Genomic DNA, 20,690 nt, shown 5'->3' on the forward strand with positions numbered 1-20,690 from the left:
GGGGGGAAAGCAGAAAGCAAAAGGTTCCAAAACACTTCATTTTCAGTACTGTAACCCCCGATCTCCCTTGATTGCGCCACCCCTGAAACTTTGTACCTCTTCTATATCATCTGCTCTCGGTGGGAATGTGTTCATGATGTTCGAACTGGCCGTTTCTAGGTCGACCAGTGCCTTACAAATCACACGCACATCAACCTCTTGCTTGGCCAATGCAAAGATCAGCCCTCCTTCCTCATTTGAAGGAACTCGTGACACAAAGCTGAATTCGAAGAAAACGACCAACGTGAGATCGACTGCATTTCCTCGATTCCGTTCCCCTCCCAATGAAGGAAAGTGAGCCGACAATTTACATCCCTCCACACGCCTAGTTCCCCCCGGATCATCGGCCTATCCAACTATAAACAACCGAGTCCCCACAAGTTTGGCCCCCTCTCATACCTTCCCCCAAACAGTCCTGCTACATCTCACAACGAGCTCCCCGTAGTCAGCCAATTTAGTACTAAAGAAGAAAACAGCAACTCTGGATGGAACGCGAAGCTAAGACGGAATCCAAGCCACAAATGATTGAGTAGTGTAAATACGCGTACGACTAGAAGTACGACTACCTATTTCCGTTTGAGTGGTCACACAGAATGCGTATTTGTGAAGAGAACGATGCGAATGTGAACCCCGATCATAGTGAGAATGTGCGACCGAATGCATTGACGCGTGAATGATGGTTTGGATGAAAAAATGAATCCACGCAATGGTTGCAATGAGGCTAAGGACAGACTCGTCCGTTGATCAGGTGATCACGGAGACTTGGAGAAAGGCAGACGCCTTTCATGAATGGCTTGCCTCCCCAATAAGAACACCCAATGAATGTGTCGGTCCCACGCCAAATTCAACTTGAAGCAAAGATTAATTTAGTCTGATCTCATATTTTCTTCCATACTATTTTTGTTTCCAAACAGAAAAAAAGCAAAGAAATTGTGAAAAAAACATGACGAAGGACTTGTTCCAAACATATACTACCTTAATAAGAGATTTATTGACGGATCTGTTCAGAGCTTGCCACTTGTCGAATGAAATAAAGTCTAATTTTTATTACACTCCAACTCATTTCTACGCCTTTGCCTTTCTGGTGTCGAAAGCCCAATGATCTGGTTTCTTGGGAGGTGTGTATCTCTCATTCGTCCCGACAAAATCCAGATCCAGAGTCAGCACCAAGTCAGAAGAATGACAAATCGCATCCTCCCCAAGGCACCACTTCTTGCTGGCTTAGCTGAAATTCATTTTGCTTCGAAGTAACCTGTTAAACCTGTTTTTTTGAAGCCACTTTGGCACACCAGTACAGAAGCGTGAGTTTGCTTGCCATGTTAAAAGCCGATATTCGCTAGTGTATCGAACATGGATGGCATTTCCGTGGAGGTTGTTTTTCACCTGACTGACTAATGATTAAAGTGGTTAAATGAAACGGTTAGTCAGCCGGTTTTAGGGATTCCAGGCTAAGTTCATTTTGTGAACTTTAAGGACTTGTCTTAGATTTGTCTCACTGAACTGAACTAGTAAGAAAAAAAGCAACGGCTCAAGTCAACTTAATCTTGAACATGGATTGCAGTACTATCCTACATGAAGAACTTTGATGACCCATATCAGCCAGTGGCTCGGTAGAATGGAGAAGGTCTTGAATTTCAATTTCGTTTGGAAACCAACGGCTGAAACCGTTGGATTCGTCTCAGAAACCAAGCGTTTGGACCTCACGAAGCACTATTTGCTGTCCAGATCAGACGGACGAATGTCATTAAGAACACAGCGAAATGCGATATCAGGCGAGTCAATTTTGCACACTTGTGGAAAAGACCTGCTCCTCCATCCAGCAAGTTTGTGAGAAGAAGTGTTTGTTCAAAATGAGCTGTGCGTGCGTGCATGCACAGTGGTGAATGGTCCTAAAGGGAAAAGCATGCACGAACAATTACACACTTGTTTCGGAGTACTGGGATTTTCACACAAAAATCGGCCCTCTTCTCAAAAAAATGGATGAAGAGCAATGACGGACCATGGATCGGCATGGGACTGGCTGGCTTTTCTGCTGAGAACCAGAACTTTAAGGTTCGAATCGGACTGTACTGAACAAATTGAGGTACCCGAGGTCAACCTGGAGGGCAAGCTCTAATCGAATCTTGATAGATCGAACCGTTTCGTGCAGATAATGCACGTACATGTGCATAAACTTCCTATTCATGACGATTATCTGAACTACAAGGATGGGAACACTTATGGGTACCATGTTTCAATACGCTACTGTGCTGACAAATGTTGCGATCGCATCAAGTCACAATTCACAACACAAATGTAAGTATCTTGGTACATACTTACAAGGACCATTATGGATCAAGGTCTAGTAACCGTGAATGGGAGTGCTCGTTAGCCTACATTTGCTATGCTGGAGCCCCTAGGAATGATCAAATGCCCATAGATCGAGCCCCTACTCACTGCTCGTTCCTCATATACCCTTTTGGGCCCACTAGTTTCACTCTACCTGCATTTTCGGTCAAGTGAGAATTACCCACGCCCTTTTGAAAGGGCTAAAATCACCCTCAATTTACGTTAAGTGAGCTCAAAGCCAAGACAGGTTATACAGCTTATTCTGCGTATGTTGACATGACAATCTAAATGCTAAAAGCGCCTCGCCCTGTAGTTCGAGCATTCGGGTCTCTGATGAAAACGTTCGGATTTCCCAATTTTAGCATGCGCGTTTTCATAGCCTTGCCAAGCTCAAATTGAGGCCTGTTCTCAAACAATTTGCTAGTCCACCGTAGATGATGGATAACGTACTCAAGAGGCAATTATTTCAGGCTCCCTTCCACAAAACTGCACCACTTGCCTTGAAGTGGTGTGAATCCGAGTTTGGAGATATACCCGACCAATACGATTGGGTTTCATTCCCAAATGATGTGCCTCCACTTGTTAGCAATCATTGATAACATCTCTTTTTTCTATTTCAGTTATTTACTATCTAGTCCAATTTGCCTTCCGTGAAAGAGATTTGACGACGTTGAAGGTGTACTGGTTCATGGAGCCGAGCGTTAAAAATTGAAAATGATTGGTTGGGTTTAAAGTACGCTCAAAACAACTGATGTTCCTTCGGAGTCCCGCCTTTGTTCTTCGTGGCAGAGTGAAAACAGTTTTCAACGAGAAAATACACTCGCTTCCCTTTTTGTACCAAAACGACCCGCAGGTTATTAAACTAAATGGAAATCGTATGCAATTGTGGTTTCACCGTCATATTCGAACAAATAACGCAATCAAGGAGGGGAAGTCATAAAAAAACACCCGTTCGCAAATTCGACGCTGAATCTTTTCAGATCACCATTTAATTGCCTCCAAGTCGACTTTCGGGAGACAAATATGTTGTTGAGCACTGGCCCCTACATACTACGCCTCTTCACTTCTCTTTCTCTCTTATTCTTCACCCAGAAGACTCAATCGCCATCATGATCAGCATCAACTTCAACAGCATTCAGTCCATCCATGAAGACAGTATCTTTGATGGGATGGATGAAGAACAAGAAGGCAAAGACGAATTCAAGCCAACAGAGACACTAGTCCATCCATGCAGCGATCCAGGCCATGAATAGAACGTACTCTGTGGACAAGACCAGGCCAGTTTGGTAGCCACATCTGGGTACGTATGTATAGTAGGAGAGTACTGAACCGCTCCGAATCAGAACAGAGACGCTGCTGCGATGAAACTCAAGAAAACGAAGCCACTTCCAAACGCTCACCATTATATAATAATGAAGAGGGACTGCCGCCGACCGACCTTGGACGCCATTTTCCCTCCACAGTCCACATGTTCAGTTTCTTTCGTAATAAGAAACAACAGCACGTGATTTTGCGATGAACATTTCAGCTGACTTGATTGAATGATAACAATATGGTTGGTTGGGCCAGTCACAAGCTTGAACCAAACTTTACGAGATGCCACTAATACATCTCATTAACGCTTGGCATGTCTTTGAAGTGAGAATATGCTGTTTTGATTAGAACATTGAAGTGTGGATAAAACCAAGTTGTTAAACATCCAGACCACTTGCTTTGGTACCGACTATGTCCATAATAATGCATTTTCTATGGAATCTGGCTCCAGGCCAATCCCAACTACATCTCGTCGGCCTATCGAATGGTACACAATCGAGATGAAGCGAAAACGTTGGTGCTTGAACGAGTCGGGTTCCCCCGAGGGTTCATTGTTCGAGTAGTAGGAAAAAGCGAACACTTCTGGACGTGACGTCACAACGGTCGCCATTTTTCCTGGCCTCAAGCCTGCCTGAATCCATGGATCGAAGGCAGGAACATTGATGAAACAAGTACTGGTAGTTTTATTTAGCTAAAGATGTTATTTGTGAACATTCGCAAGGAAATATTTCTCGTCCTCGTTGAATCCTGAACAGGTTGCCTCCAAGAGAACTTGGAAGATGAAGGCCGAAGGTACAAAACTAATTGACAACGGCCTTGAGCAGAACTCCAAAACACTCTGCTAGGCAATTGAAGTTATTATTCAATTCCATGTCGTAAAGACACTATAAATTGATAAGAAATTATAACGATTATTTAGACTGCTGGACACACTTACCAAAGTGATTGATCGTTCAATAAATTGAGAAAGACGAGTTAAGCATTTTGAAATGTCTCCGGTTTTGTTTCAACCACAAATAAGATGACAAATCCGTCACGAAAATTGAATTCAACAATTTCTTTGCTTGATTTGACAGTAGGAAAACCATATGTATGAGTCTCCTACAAATAGGCTACAGGAGAGCCTCTCTTAAAGATACTTTGTCTCTTGAACATCAATGATTAGGCTTAGAATCATTCTTTACCTTGGCCTTTGGCATGCCATTTACGATGAAGACTTTTTTCATCAAATGTATCCAACAACCTCTTCGCGTTAAAGTCGATAATGCTAAGATTGAAACTTTGTTGTTCATTGTTGTCGAATCTTATTTTCCTCAAACCAACGACGAAAAAGCGTGTCATTTATTTGGAGTGCTCATTTCATGTTCTTGGTCTATTTGAAAACTGGAATTTTTGGGCATGCACAAGTTGATCTTGCAACAACCGAACTAAAAAAAATCAGTCAAAAAAAAAATCAAAACATCCTTGTAAGGCCGGCCTTTTCCCATCTATCCCGAGGACTGAGGTAGTGAGTTTTCTTGTTCGTTTTCTCTGTGGTTTCTGGAATCGCATTGCCAACCTGAATCGGTACCAAACCAAGGGTAGCTTAGGGAAGAAGCGAATTCTCTTTCACATCCTCATCATCATTCTCATTCAGTTGGGGCGTTGCCATGTTTTCGGCATTCAATACAAGAGTTCACTCGACTGACACATCCACACATTATTACTCGTATTTATGCAAATTTATTACCACCGAAAGCCCTCAAATGAGGGTCTTTGAGTCGGAAATATTCCCCAAAAGCTATCACTCTCAAATGGATTGGTTTGGAGGGTCAATCTACCAACCAACCATCCTTGCAACCGCGGAGCATTCCAGACCCGATCTTTCTAGGTGGTGGCTTCGTCCCACTATTTGGGTGATACCTGTCGAACTTGTTTTGATAGGGGGGCTACAAAAGCCTGAAAAGAAGATTATGATGACGACGAGATCACTTGACATACTGGCAAACAATGCGAGGAGTGGACAAACATGGACGAATTTTGCTCCCCCTTCAGAAGTGGTCTCAAAGACTCTCCATGGTAAATTGTGAGCCAAACCAGGCCTAGTTTGGCTAATTTATGTTCTGAAGAGACCTATCAATTCGCCGGGGTTGAAGAGCAACGTGGGCGGAATTAGAACGAATCTTGTGCCGGCCTCTCAAATTGTCGGAGGATGTTTTTTTCGGATTTTTCGGATCCAGTCGAACAATTCAACTCGTTTCCTGTGTTCGAGCGATCAGATTCACGTGACAGGGCAATTATTGTGCGGATTTGGGGATGATGGCGTTAGGACCCCCATTTTCTCGGGGCCGACGGCGTAACAAAGGAAAAAAGAAAACTTTCACCCTTTAAGTACTACGTACGTATGCTTTGATTTACATTCCCCTTGTGAATGGGATTGGGGAATTGGTGGTAATTCTGTTGTTCCAAACATTTTGGCATGCTGCAAATTTATGGCGTCTGTCTTTAAACAATGGCAGCAAATTCATTAAATAGCACACAAGCACATTGGGCAACTCAACAGTTCGAGCAACACGTTTGAGTTCTGCGATCAAGTGACACTTTGGTATGAAAGTCCGACCGATTGGAGGAGATTAGGACCAACAAAAAAAGGATCTCATTTTGCCCAGAAAAACAATTCTCGAGTATTTGGGTTCAAGTTTGAATTGACTTTTTCCTTATCTTCAAGATGATAGTAGCAATCTGAAAGTGTTGGAGCGGCTTTGAGATAATGTGTCTTTGGTATTTCAGTGAACATTGAGATCTCCGATGATGGGGATGAAGAACTTCAGAAACGAGTTATTGCTCTTCCATTTTTGGATCTTGGGCTTTGTAGCTAGTAGATTTAGCAGAGTCTACGACGAAAACAGAGAACAAACGGTCCAAATTAGCCAAAAATATCCGTTTTATGAGGTTTTAAACGGGTGTGAAGGCATTAAACTCCCACCCGAAAAAAATCACCATAATAGATTGCGGGAAAGAAATCAAAGGAGGACGTGCTTTGATCCATAAATGTGTCAGTAGATCATGCTAAAAAAAAACTTTCATAAGAGCATGTTGTTGACTATGCAAGGTATTTAGCATGACTAGATCATGATACTCCGTCCCTTTTCGTGTCTCGAGCTCGTCTTTTCGACTTCAAGAGCATCATTTTTTCAACACTCTGGAAATGAATGAATTAATGGTTCGAGGGGCTCAATAATGGCGGGCCAGCCACTTAGTTTTGTATGTTTTCAGGCAAAGGCATACAACAACTATCCCCCTGGCCCATAGCCTATTGCCTCAACTACCAGAGGAGGGTTCCGAGTCGAGAATATCTAGAACCAGTTTGGGCGTTGAACGTCCACATCAACCACCACTACTGACTGATAGTATTGTGGCATGGCCATGCCTTTTGCTTGAGCTTTAAATGCATTCGATGGAATACAAGAACTCCTTGCTTGGAGCCTTTCAAGCCTGGAAAGCAAAGTTGGGAAATCATGCCCATAACCAAAATCCATTGGCTGATCAAGCCAAGGAGAGGGAGATTCTAGATGATTTTTTTCCCTGAAAAACGAGTGGAATAGGAGTGAAGTACAGCACACTGCCCTCCTACTCTTCCTTCTGATCTGTATGTGTGATTACCCACTTCCCGTGGTCCCTAGTACCTCCTAGGAGTCATGGAGCTCACTCCATCAATCTTCGCACAATTCGATCTACAAACCCTTTGACAGCGTGATTTGCGGAGGAAGGAATTTCTCTACACCGTCCGTCCTCCTCACACTTTCAAAAGGCAAAAGGAGCAACACAGATAGATGGCTGTGTTAATGTTGGTGATCGGCCATCTTATATTGTTATTGTTGTTGTTGTTGTCTTGGGTCATTTCCACTTACCAATGATGCAATCTGAGCGGTTTGCATGAGCACAATTGGGATCATGGTTGGTCAAGAGTGAGACTCAACGATATGGACTGTTTGTCACCAGAATTTGGCCGAAGATCGCTCGAGTTGATAACAGGTCTTAGAGCTGATTGACTAGCGTTTTTAATCCAAATTCGTGATTTATGGAATGTGATTTTCAACCCAAGAGTTATATGGACACGAGCATTAAGTAAGTTTTACAGAACATGTAGTTTACCAAGACCATGTCTAGTATCAATTGATTTTACAGATAATTAGAATCATGAGCATCAAGCTCAAGTTAGATGGAACATGGCACTGTTTTCGTTATTTGGGCCTCAAAACGTAGTCCACTTTATCCGTTAGATGGCACTAGCTAAAAGGTAAAAATCAAGGGGATGGGGCCGATGGGGCTTGAAACTTCATACCGTACGTACATCTAGTGGTCGGTTTGAGCATGACAGGTAGAAAGAACTCTATCATTGAGAGGCAAGCTCAAGGTATTTTCATACCTGTGGAACAGAAAACCGCGCCTCTTCTCTACCAACCAGGTTCAGGGATGGGAGGGAAGGAGGGATTGCCTGACTCCATCCATCCACCGTTGGTACCAAAACAAAAACAGAGCATGGTTTCGTGTCGACTTGAAAGTGATAAAAGATGAAAAAGGATACTAGTTTTGAAGAAACAAATGGCACGTCGTCCATCACTGACGAAAAGGCTAATTTAGCGGAGCCCAAAGTGAGTCCAAGCAATATGGGACGCTATATCTACAATTCGAAGACAAATGAGATGTTCGGACGGACATTCTCGAGTTGGATCCGGTTGGTGGCATTCTCCTTAGTGTTTATCGTTGTTCTCACAGTGTTCTGGGCCATTTGCCTGTGGGCATTCTCCCAAACCATGGACAATTACACACCCAGACTTCAAACGTCCATGTCCTACATTGGCCAAAACCCCGGCCTCGGGTATCGCCCCATGAAAAACGACGAAGACCCGTACTCGTCGCTGATCTGGTTCCGGCATGGCGGAGCCGGAAACTGGGGCGATTTGAAGGCAAATCTGGACTATTTCCTCTCCAAATATGAACCAGGGTCGTTCGCCAATGCTGGAGCTTCCCAAACCAAGTGTCATTGGGATCGATCTCCGTTGGAGAGACAAGAGGCGTGTGAGTTTAATAAAGAGTGGCTGTCCGATCAAGGCAGCGACATCAAGTGCATCTCTGAGGAGAACTACGGTTACTACCACGGGAAGCCATGCATCTTGCTCAAACTAAATAAAATATTCGGATGGTTCCCCGACCCCTACTACAACGTCACAGAGGTGGAAAACCATCCGGACATTCCGGACTCGTTGAAGAACCATATTCGGTCCACGTGGGAAGAGAACTGTCGAAACAAAGGCCCAGAGAAAGAGGAGCGGTGCCCGCAATTAAACATGGTTTGGCTTGATTGCAATGGTGAAGAAGATCCTGACAAAGAGAACATTGGCGTGGTGAGCTACACCCCTTGGAGGGGATTTCCTGGGTATTTCTTTCCCTATTGGAACCAGTTGGGTTACCTACAGCCGGTAGTGATGGTTCAGTTGAAGAACCCCACTCCTGGCGTGCTGATCAATATTGAATGTAAAGCGTGGGCCAAAGGTCTCGAACACGATCGAACTCGCCGACGAGGGCTGGTACATTTCGAGTTTCTCATGGACTGAATAATAAATGTGAATAACTGTGCCGGTGATTATTTCTTTTGCTCTCGGAATGCCACTTTCTGACAAAGTGGAAATTCCTCCCTAATCACGGCCTCCGAACAGAACGTTTGTTCTGTTCTTGGGAAAGTACTGTACCCTATCTTTGGTGAGTAAGGCTTGAGAAAATACACCAGAACAGAGAGCTCTCCATCAGTGAACTAAGTATTTCGGCCCTCACCAACAACGTCACTTTCGGTAACGTGTGTTTTCACTTCTTGGCGGTAGCAACTAATACAAAGCGACAAAAACATCGCCCGCTAATTTCTGACGCTCTGTTGCAAATACTTTTGTGGCTTGTGAATTCCACATCATGCGAAATTGCTCCACTTTTTCAAAAAGCTGGATCAATGCAGGTCAGCGCGTGCCCTTCGGTTTTACATCCAACATGCTGATGAAAGTAATGCTCTCCTCGATTGATTGTCCTCCTTTAAAAGATGCGCTCATTTCTCATTTGCATAAGCAACGAAAATGATCTTCCACCTGATCATCGGGTTTCGACGAACACCTTCCTACAAGACGTTACTTGACTACTACTAGTAGCTAGTATTACGATTGCTTCTCTGTTACCTTTCCCTCTGACCGTACCTAACGGCTCTTCAACCTGTCTTGTTCCCATTCTCTACTTTCCCAGAACATTGGCATGCGCCTATTTTTGGGGCTGGCCGGTTCATCTTCTTCGGTTGGTGATACGGTTTTTTGAGCACTTTTGTTCCTCCTGAAGGGCTGAGGTTTCTTTGCCTCGGTGACGCCATGTGCATGTTTTGTCTTTCATGTGTCTCCCTCCATCCGTACCGAATCCCAGGTTGGCGTGATAGGTACCTCTCACCATGAACTGACGACATCTTCTCGGACGTGGACCTTGGGTTACAAAGAGCGACTTCCTTCCAAGGAACATACTGCTCACTCACTCACTCACTCACTCACTCACTCACTCACTATCCCTCTTTCCTTTCTCACTCACCACATGCAAAATGTCGTCCAATCCGCGTTCCCGGTCTCCTGTGGGTAGGTGGGCTGGGGGAAAGCAAGCTTGTCGCCAAATTCCCCCATGTTCCGATCTCTCGATGGTAGGTAGCAACTAGGAACGCGCTTGAGCGGGGGAATTTGGAAGGGGAAAGCACCTGGGTAGCTTGAGACTTTGCGCCAGCCGGTATGATTATCTGCTTGCCCCGTGTACCTTTTCATTTTGGGCTATCCTCATCCATGGTGGCAGCCATCTTCTAACTCAACTCTTGAGTCCTACAAGAGTTGGCTTGGGTGTGAGTGTTCCATCGGTGGTGCCTCCTCTCGTCTTTATATTCCCCAGTTCGTGTTTTACCTGGGGTTCTTGAGAAGAGACCGTTCAAAGGGTGAGACCAACCATTATGACGGAAGGACCCACAATTTTGGGTGGTACGGCCATTAAGCCAGTGGAGCGCCATGGTTTCGAAAAATGCCGTTATTTCTGCTACGATCCCGACAAAGGGACCATTATGGGCAGGACGGGCAAATCCTGGGCTCTCATCACCGTTTTCTACCTGATCTATTACGCCTGCTTGTCGGCCTTCTGGCTTCTTATGATGTACATCTTCTTCCTGACCATTCGCTACGATCAACCTAGGTGGATTGCTGAAGAGAGCTTAATTGGCACATCACCCGGCCTTGGTCTGCGGCCAGAGCAACCCGATGCCACCATCGACTCTTCCATGATTATTTTCAACAAGAACAGTGAGATGAGCTCCCCCAACGTGCCTGGCTGGGGCTTGTGGAAGGACAAAATTGACCGATTCTTGGTCTACTATGACGAAGCAGGAAAGCGCTGCAATGGGACTGATCCAGCCACTAAAGACGAGCCTTGCAACTTCAACGTCAACTCTTTAGGAGATTGCGCCAAAGGGAACTACGGCTACAGCACCGGTCAGCCTTGCTTATATTTCAAACTGAATAAAATCTTCGGGGTGGCCAATGACCACTACAATGACGCTGATGAACTCCCAGAGGAAATGCCCGCTGAGCTGACCCAACACATTCGTTCTCAGCGGGACAAGGAGAAGGTCTGGGTCGACTGCCACGGTGAGAATCCGGCCGATGTTGAAGCCATGGGCAAAGTGCGTTACTTCCCCAATCATCGAGGTCTACCTGGCATGTATTTCCCCTACTTGAATCAACTCAACTACCGAAGCCCCATGGTGGCCGTTCAGTTCATGAATGCCAAGATGGGCCAACTCATCCACATTGAATGCCGTGCTTGGGCTAAGAATATTGGTTATGACCGCATGGATCGCATTGGCATGGTTCATTTCGAACTGTTGATGTTCGACACCCCGACCGCCAAGGAGTACGAAAAGTCCTACGAGTGATTCCTCTCACCCAACCTCCCCATCTCCCTAGCCAAAAAGAACCCCAAAGTGCCGACAAACAATAGGTCCTTCCAATCGTTCGAACTTCACCGATTAGCAGCCTTTACCCTTTAGTTCCATCACTCCCTAGGGAGAAGTATTTCATTACGCTCTCCACCATCAACGTCCCTCAGATTTCCACCGTTCGGCCACACTTGGGAGGGTTTGGTCTCCAACTAGTCAACTCCTTTGAGCTCTCCTCCCGCTCGATTTCTCTTCCCTCTCCGCTCTCTCACCTAAACTGATCCATATGTTCGTGATGATGACGTGCATTCCGATTCTCTGGCTTGGAACAAGTGCGTGACGTCAGCAACAAGTGGAACTACTATTACTACTACAACAACAGCAACAACAACAATAACAACTACTACTACTAAACTGACTGCTACTACTACTTTCACCTGAACTGAATCTGTTTTTGAACCCACCCGGTCAGTCAGCGACACGAGGTTCATCCACCGCAGAAAGAGCCCAGAATTCCAACACATGGAAACGGAAAGGCATGAAAATTGACGTCACTTTCACCGACAACAAGCCTGTAGCTGAAGAAAAAAAAGGCCGATCAAGACGATTCGAGAAGGATGCTTCTCTACGTTAACGGCTGAGCTCGTAACACCCAGATGTCATATCGACCTCTTGAGTCCATGTCTTTTTCACCATTTCTTTCTTTGGGCTTGGGAGCAATGCCAACCTTCATCCTCTGGCCTCAATGAACCATCCGGAGCAGGGCAGATACGATCTGACCAAGACCTCCCACCAAGACCAGGAGAGTCGTCTCGATATGCTGCTCAAAACTTTTACCCGAACTTCGTAACATTCATCGAGCGATTGGATGATCGAGCGAGCCTTTTTTTGGATCGAAAGCCTGTCTGATGTTCTGCATGATGTCTGGTTGTTAAGAGAGTCAGTGTGTGTACATAATTGATATCCAAGTGAATGGAAGCCGAGAAGACACAAATGCCCGATTGAAGAAGTCTTTTAATGCTCAAACATGCTGAAGTTTCCATTGACTTTGTTGACTTTGTCGTCCCTTTTTTCTGCCCACATACATAGTATATAGATGATCCTTCCATATTTGTAGTATTTATCGTGATCCGCATTCAACTGGTACAAGCCCTCCAGTTCCAACTGGGGAGCACCACAACACTGGTTCCTTTCTCACTCCAAGTAAATGAGAGGACAAAACGCCGCCAACCACCGAGTGCTCCAGATTGACGACACAGCCTGGAGCACAAAACTTGTTATATTTGGAAAGAAATCCAGTCTCTTTTGTAATAAAATAAACGAAATTCGCCCCACCACCGCTTTCGCTTGCTCTCAATGTCGTGTGTATGCAAAAATGCAAAAAGAAGACATTTTGATCCAGAGAGAGAGACCGTCCTTTTGACTTGTTTCGCAACAACATTCATATCATGCATTCATTCGCTCTCCAGAATTTATCTGGGCTTCTGATGAACTTTGAGCTGATTTGCTTTTCTGAATTCAGGAAGAAAATCACTGACACCAACGTGTGTAATTGTCATTCTTGTTGGAGAAATTCACTCAATACAATCGACTCCTTAAGGATGGGCTGAATGAAGATGACACACAAGACACACAATCTAAGGCCATCCATAGGGAAATAAGCCAAGAAGGAGTAGAAGGAGAAGAGGGAGTCTAGATCAACACGGATTGTAAGCCTCTAACTCCTAATTTTCCTTTTAAAAACAAGTTCGGGTCAAGTGTTTCAATTCCATATGGAAAAGAGGGGAGGGAGGGTCATGAGACGATTTTCTTTTTTTGTTTTTTTATTGTCGCACAGGTTATGATGATAGATACATAATAAAATTGCCAACCCAAATCGGTTCAAGACTCCAAAGCCACGGGTGCCTTTTTTTTCTTGACGGATGACTTGGTCTTTTCGCCAGTTTCCGCCGGTTCTGAAACAAAACCCAAATGAATTTTAAAGCCTGGAGCTTAGATGTCAATCTCGTTTCACACATGTGCTCCTCTTATTATTGAGTAGTGAGCACTATCAGCATCATCAATCCAAGACATCGTTGCCAAGTTGCCAATTGGAAAAAAATCTCGTGTAAGTACGTTTAGCCATTGATGTTGGTGTTGGTGGTGGTGGTGGCCTCCTCCACTCTCAAGTGGAAGTAGAAGAAGAGGCGGACAAGTTTACTTACACCCAATAATATTTGACATCCATCTCAAAACTGGATTTCCTCTTGCCCTCCGAGAGCTCGCTTTAATGTGTCCTAATTGATGATTTTCCAAGAATTGGCCCAACTAACACCCTTACACATTCACACTTTGCTTCAATTTTGATACAAATAGATGGGCCTCCAAATACACATACGTACAAGGAGAACACTCATTTTTGAGCGGCCTGGTCAATTGAGCAATTTCAGAGACGGATTCAATATCATGTGCCTATAAACATTTACACAAGAGCACAAGGTCTTCTTTTAGTCTTGGCTAGATTGAAGATTGTCAAACACGTCTAGATTATGTTTTTTTTCTTAGCGCAAACTGTTGAAATATTGGTCGCAGTTCAAATGCAAAACAGGCGCTTATTCCTTTTTTTTTAGAGAAGACAAAAAGCTCTCATCTTCAAAAGCTATAAAACAAACCTTGGACATATTTATGTGAACAGAGAGCGATAATCAATAACGCAAACACTGGATTTTCCTACTTGAATAAATGATAAAAGTGACCAGAATTTCGATTCCTAGTATGTATGAATGCCGACATGGAAATCATTCCAGTCGTTAAGCTCTGGCATTGAAGCTTACCTGGGAGCTTCTCGGTAGGAACTTCGGGAAGCTTGAGGTCTGGTTCGGGTCCTTGGATTTCCTGCCCCAAAGCCTCTAATTCCGCCAGAACCTCGTCCTCGTCCTCGGAGGAAAGCTGACCGCTGATCAATGAGTCGATTTCCTGCTGTTTAGCAATGGCTTCCCTCGAATCGTCCATGATTGATTCGATCTCTTCAATGGAGAACATCTCGTTGGCCTTCTTCAAAGCATCGTTACCCACTCTCAACCCATCTATGACCTATTTTGAACGAGAAATACGGAGATCCGTATTACAGTCAGTCATTTGGACAAGGCCAGTATCATTAGAATACAATCATACGGATGTTGTTTTCTTCACACATACTTGTACGAACGTAAATCGTACGAGGAGTTCAAAGAGCAACTACGGTTCTTTCCTTTTTTCATTGGATCTGATAAGAGGTTATCCCTCATAAAATCAAGAGGCTTGGACACTCAACGATTAATTGAATCTTGTATTTTAGCTTGTAAGCTTTCAAGATTTTTTTTCTTCAATACTATACAACTGGAGCAATGAATGATACGCTTATTTTCGAGGATTTCTTTCATCTGACGATTATATCAACAATGCTGGTTGACCAACAAGAGGTTTTGGATTAAGAAAAATGATAAATTTGTTTTAAAAAAAATCTTTGCCGTGAAAGATTCTAAGACAATATGATCAAATAGCCAAAATCAATAAACATGAAACAGCAGTCGATTTCAAAGTGTATGCTATTATATGCTTTCATGAACTACATATGAAACGCTATAATAAAGACAATAGGCCAAATAAAGGAATTTCGTTCCCTGATTTAAAAAATGTTCTATTATCATACTCTTGTAAAGGAACGTTTCAGAACGGATCAAGTGCGCTCCATTTCGCATGTGTCGATCTTAACCAGATTCCAGTTGTCATTTTTGAGTCGTTTGCTTGGAGAGTATGGGTCTACTTAAATGCTATTAAGTTGTTGGTAATCAGTTAACCATGCCATGGCCTGGCCAAGACGCACAAAGACCAAAAAAGCTGCCCTTGCAACTGAATCCATACACATCAAAGACATTTTGAGTCCATCTGATGCTCTATCTTAAAGTCCGCTTCTTAAGAAATTGCACTTTTATTAATACGTACTACTGTAGATGCAGATTTCACAGACGAGACTGGCATACGAATAAAGTACAAATGTACACTTCGGTAGTTTGTCTTTGCAGTTTTCTCATGCAGGTCAAGAAAGATCTTTTCGAACGTTTCTTACTTTTCTCGAAGGAATGAGACTAACGAATGTCAAAACTCGAGCTCACTGGGACTAAATTGGATCATTAACACCGGGAAAAGGCCCGAAACTAATCAAGAATTGTTCTCAAAAAGGCATATTACGTCCGCCTATTTGAATAACTCTTATGGCTTCGTTTTGTGGCGGAAAATGAGGGAAATATTGAAACTTTCTGTGGGGAGGATTTCGAGGCGACACGGCTGCTCTCCCTTCACCATCAACATCCTCGTGTAGGTGTTAAAGTATTCCATCTATTTGCGAGTCTTTAGATAAAAAAAAAAAAAAAAAAAAAAAAAAAAAGAAACCGTCACATTTACCAAGAACAACAAGCAGATAGGATCTTTCCGCTTGAGGGAGCTCTTGGGAACAATCGTATTTCTCACATCAATTCCCCAGCTTGATGTCCATAAAGATGTCAGCCATTGTTGCGTTGACGCGAGGAAAAGCTCACATTTTCAAGGAGACAAATCCCCCTGGCCATCCCCCATATGATTACAAAAATAGGTCATCCACCTTTCGCCAATCACTTTTTTACAAAGAAAATAAGCATTTTGCTAAGTTGCCGGGACAAAAGGTCAGCTGCAACGGCGAAAACCTTGCGTGGTGGTCAGTCCAAGTTGGATATCCTCCCGGGACTTCAGCAGAGGGGTGGCCATCAAGAGACAAGCTGCTTACGATTGACTGACACATTTAACGACTTTTATGAGGCAGTGTGGATTTTGGCTCGCTGTCACGTTATTGCCGGTGATTCCCCCCCGAAGTACATTTGAGCATTCAATTGTGTAAGTTGCTGTTGGGCCAAGTCCAGCACGATAAAATGGAGGATGCAATTGTGGTGTCCTCTAGAGGCATGTCTTGTGAACATGAATAAGGAGTGATTCAATTACAATTTGATCAGACACGGCCGCCGACCCAATAAGTGGATGGCATTTAACTTTTTCATATGAAATCGGTCACGTGCACCATTTTGTTTTAGACATGGCTAAGAAAAATGCCAACCAAACGTCGGCTTTTCTATTGTAGACTTATAGCCTATGTAGCAAGACTGTTCTGTTCTACTTTCGGTTCTTTTTTATGTTCACACACCGTCTACTACTGTGTGTCTCAGAAATGTGTAATGCCTAAGGAAGTCATTTTCAAATCAGCTCTCTGTTGATACTCAGAAACAGGAGCCATCATGTTCATTTACATAGCTTTGCACGTCTAGAATCACGAGACTTGCCATTAATTAAAATTGACGAAGTGCAATCTGGGCCTTCGTAAGTCTCTTTTTACGATATGGTAAGCTTGGGTCAAGTTGCATGATAAGGTTAGAGGGCAATTTCTTTGCTCTTAAATGGTCCACATGTTCCTCTGCTTCTACGAGTAGAAGAAGCTCTTTCGTCAGTGACCAACATTCCATTCAATTCCTGGAACATTCTAGGCCTAAAAGGAAAGCTTCGAGCGGCCGCATTCAATGCATCACACATTACCTTCCTCAAAGTGTGTCAAAAAACTTTGAAGCCGACGTACTTTCATCCAGCTTAGGAATCAGGATTTTCCTCCATTAACATATTCATCAGGATACAAAATTATACATGCAGACATTCATCACGCTGATACATCGATAAGAATATGCTTTGAAAATGGGCGGGAAAAGCCAAGTGAAACTCCTGTGTGCAAGCGTGAACCTGTCCCAGCTCAAAATGGATCCACATACCTGTTTTTCGATTTGGGCAAATTCCAGATCCTGAACAAGTCGCTCAAGAGTCTCAAGCTGTCCATCGGTGCGAGTAAGGAGACCCTCTTGGTATTTCTTCTTACGGAGTAGTAACTTAGCGCGGCTGAAAGTAAAAGGATTACGATATGGAAATTGAATTGTGCGTGCATTGTGTTCCCCAAGGGAGGTGCAAGAACAAGGGCCGCCTCTTTGAATGTTATGTGGGCTTACGAGTCTCATGCCGCACTCACCCGGCAAAGAGCACACGCCACGTGGATATTTCTTGCCTGTCTCAGATCATTAATAATGCTTTGACGTCGGGTATTTCAATTTGGGTATCATGTTGTTACTCATGAGGGTAAATTTGGGTTGAAGTTCGACAAAGAAAAAAAAGGGATTATGTGGAACAGGTCAACCAGCTCGGGGACGTCATGGACTCTCGTCTGTGTGTACGTATTTTGAGCCTCAAGATCACTCGTCATGGGCAGCATGATGGACGGCTAATTTATCTCCTAAAAGCAAATTTTGACGAAACGTTTAACATGAAGACCGACTTCAGCCGAGACAACCGTAACAAGGCCTTTGTTCAGCAAATCTAGAGGGAGGGATATGTCAAAGAGATGTGCGTCATGGCTGTTTAGAAATCGGTCTAGCTAGATTTGCTCCTCTGAAGCATCTTGGCTGCCTGTCTGTGGTTGATTCCCTTGAGCATGATGATTAAAATATTCTCGCTAATCTCCGGATTCCCCCCATCTGATGATGACTCGACTGGGTGTGCAGGTTTCTGACAGGTTTCTCCGACGAACACCCGATCTTTGGTCAACATTTTGAGCCTGTGGGATGATAATCTAGTCATGCTTATTTAAGCCTCGACAACGAAGAGCGCTTTTCAAAGCGACCGACGATATACAGCCCTGCTCTTATCGCAGTTCATGACGATGACGGTGATGACGATGATGCTCATGATGATGACGGCGACTACGGCGAAGCACTAGTAAGCTCCCACGAGCAAGTCCTTGACTTCTCCTGTCTTTGATTGATCTTGGCTTTCGAAGCATGCCTCGAAGGAACTGGGAGCACACTCTGACCTTTCCGAATTCTCCTATCCTCAAAACAAACGCGTGGATTTAAGCTTCATAAAATAGAATGATGAACGGTGATGTACTGCCCCCCCCCCTCCGAAACTTGACTTGAGCAAGGCACAGCCAAATGAGATCGGCACTTTTTATGACCGATAACCCGATCCTAAAACGGAGTTTCACCTTGTGAACATTGATCGAATATTAGACAGCCCTAAATAAAGAGGGCAAACGGCTCAGCCTTGGATGAACCTTTCATTCTCTCCTTAAACGAAAAATAAAAGAGCTCCTTAGAGGCAACAAAAACCTGGCGCTTGGCTTCAAACATTAAAGGCTATAATTTCATTTCTTTCGGCCGATGAAATTTACGATGTATGATGAGTATGTAGATATGGATGACAAGATGAACGTTCTAGATAAGTAACTAGTCACTAAGGATTAAGGGGAAATTGGCGTCTCATTGTTGGGCTGATTTGTTGAGTGACTAAGTATGAGATTTTTTTTGAAATAATGGCCCTAACTCAGAAACAATTTTTTTTTTTTAAATGATTTCCATTTTTATACTTTTGTAACGGAGGGTATTGTATTGCTAATTCAAAATTTATCTTCGCTGTCAGCGATAATGTAGTAAGTAGTAGATCTGGGGCGTTCAAAGAGCTTCCTACATTATCTTCAGGGCTGTTTTATTTGACGCAATCATTAGGATATTGACTAATTATTCTGGATATTCATCCGTTTCTTCTTACTCGTTTGCCAACGTATCAGAACTGTCTGTTTCCAATTTCCGAATTTTCCTTTTCGCGGATAACGTGGTCTTCGTTAATGAAGAAAGTTGATATTGACCAAAAACAAATATATTCGTCGCTTTCAATAATAAAAAACATAATAGAGGTGCTTTTTTTTTTAGTGATGTATCTATTCCAAAGGAAAACTTGCATAAATGCCGTTCTGGGGGAAAAATATCAAGGAGTTGAACCAGTTCACCCAGTTTCGGGCGAAAAGTACTTTTACCTCTAACCCTCCTCAGATATTAGAAAACTCTCTCATAGATAAGGCTCCCAACATGCTTTGCAAATTCTTAGACAGACTTACTCTCGTTTTCCTGCTGTGAGCAATGTTTTGGCCATTAACCGGTCCTTTTCGAGTACGCCTTCAATCCGCTTTTGATACATTTTTAATTGATCACGCTGCTTCTTGAGTTTCTGAAAGGAAAACGAGGTATGTTACTCTTCTTGTCTTTTTAATTTGCTTTCCACTCACAATCTTACTGTATACCTCTGAAAAATACGCATACTTCCCAGGGGAGACTAGGAAAACACTTCGGTTCAAATTGTAATCAACCTAATATTCAAGATCTGCCAGTTCTAGACGGCTGGTGGATCAATACTTATTTCAATGCTGATAAGGTATGTAATATTACACCCTTACGTTTTTTCGTTACTGTAGTTTTTATTCCCAGTAACGATTGGAAAAGATTCCTCTGAAAACAAACCCGAGATATCAAAATATATTTTCCCTCTTATTTTGGCGAACATGCTTTGGGATAAACTTGAGGGAAAATGTCTGGATTGTCGAATGCTCTTGTTCTGCCCGTGGCACATTTTTTGGCCTTGATTTGTATGGTCATTCTATCTCTTTTACAATGATTATGCATTGAAGAATAAAAGCTTTTGTGTAATCCACATTTTCCATATGGTCAAACAACTCCCAGAAAAATTACAATTTATCAAGGAAAATTCCCTCATAACGCACTTTGCGAGTAGTTTTCTTCTACGTAGTTAAAAAGTTACCTGCCCACAATGATAATTCGGAATTATCACGGCCGATCATTTCGCTTTCTGGAAATAATTTAATTATTCGACTTACCAGTATGGCTTGATCCTGCTCTGTGATCCGCGAAGAGGAACTCTTCTTGTCCTTGCCAAAATGCCCCCCATCCTGGAGTCAAGGACGGAATTTGGACCCTCAACCAATGAATTAATTGGTCTTTCAACGGGCCTGAAATTAAATTCAAATGCACCTTCAAGGCCATATCATGATACTGTTAAACCCCAATACTTTCTTCCCTACTTTCATCCGCACCCGCGGGAGTGTGTCCTAACGTCAGAAGACGTAAACGTTGCATTTATTTTAGTTTTTTTTTTTTTT

The 20,690-nt window shown here is 43.3% G+C and overlaps 4 protein-coding genes across 5 annotated transcripts in view; 3 read left to right on the plus strand and 1 right to left on the minus strand.

Moving 5' to 3' along the window:
• Positions 1–1,097, plus strand: part of LOC131892167 (sodium/potassium-transporting ATPase subunit beta-like) — a 3,892-nt gene extending 2,795 nt beyond the window's left edge. Inside the window, exon 3 of the transcript XR_009374538.1 lies at positions 160–1,097. The gene's annotated coding sequence lies outside the window, so the exon portion shown is untranslated. The remainder of the gene's footprint in view (positions 1–159) is intronic.
• Positions 1,098–8,052: 6,955 nt separating this feature from the next.
• LOC131893064 (sodium/potassium-transporting ATPase subunit beta-like) lies at positions 8,053–9,300 on the plus strand. Its single transcript, XM_059242997.1, has one exon. It carries the CDS (start codon positions 8,235–8,237, stop codon positions 9,276–9,278), a length of 1,044 nt encoding a protein of 347 aa, XP_059098980.1. The 5' UTR covers positions 8,053–8,234; the 3' UTR covers positions 9,279–9,300.
• Positions 9,301–10,520: 1,220 nt separating this feature from the next.
• Positions 10,521–12,993, plus strand: LOC131893074 (sodium/potassium-transporting ATPase subunit beta-like). Its single transcript, XM_059243009.1, has one exon. It carries the CDS (start codon positions 10,682–10,684, stop codon positions 11,654–11,656), a length of 975 nt encoding a protein of 324 aa, XP_059098992.1. The 5' UTR covers positions 10,521–10,681; the 3' UTR covers positions 11,657–12,993.
• A 471-nt stretch (positions 12,994–13,464) lies between these two features.
• The window catches only part of LOC131893081 (charged multivesicular body protein 6-like), an 8,972-nt gene continuing 1,746 nt past the window's right edge, over positions 13,465–20,690 (minus strand). Inside the window, exons 1-5 of one of the 2 annotated variants that reach the window (XM_059243030.1) lie at positions 20,409–20,567; positions 19,635–19,744; positions 17,464–17,587; positions 14,473–14,731; positions 13,465–13,614 (exon numbers count right to left, since the gene is read on the minus strand). In XM_059243030.1, the coding sequence (XP_059099013.1) occupies positions 13,541–13,614; positions 14,473–14,731; positions 17,464–17,587; positions 19,635–19,714 (537 nt within the window). In that variant the 5' untranslated portion in view covers positions 19,715–19,744; positions 20,409–20,567 and the 3' untranslated portion in view covers positions 13,465–13,540. Of the gene's footprint in view, positions 13,615–14,472; positions 14,732–17,463; positions 17,588–19,634; positions 19,745–20,408; positions 20,568–20,690 lie in introns of those variants that run through there. The other variant, XM_059243022.1, reaches the window with a different exon arrangement.

Source organism: Tigriopus californicus, chromosome 1, assembly GCF_007210705.1.
Source record: "Tigriopus californicus strain San Diego chromosome 1, Tcal_SD_v2.1, whole genome shotgun sequence".
Lineage (NCBI taxonomy): Eukaryota > Metazoa > Arthropoda > Copepoda > Harpacticoida > Harpacticidae > Tigriopus > Tigriopus californicus.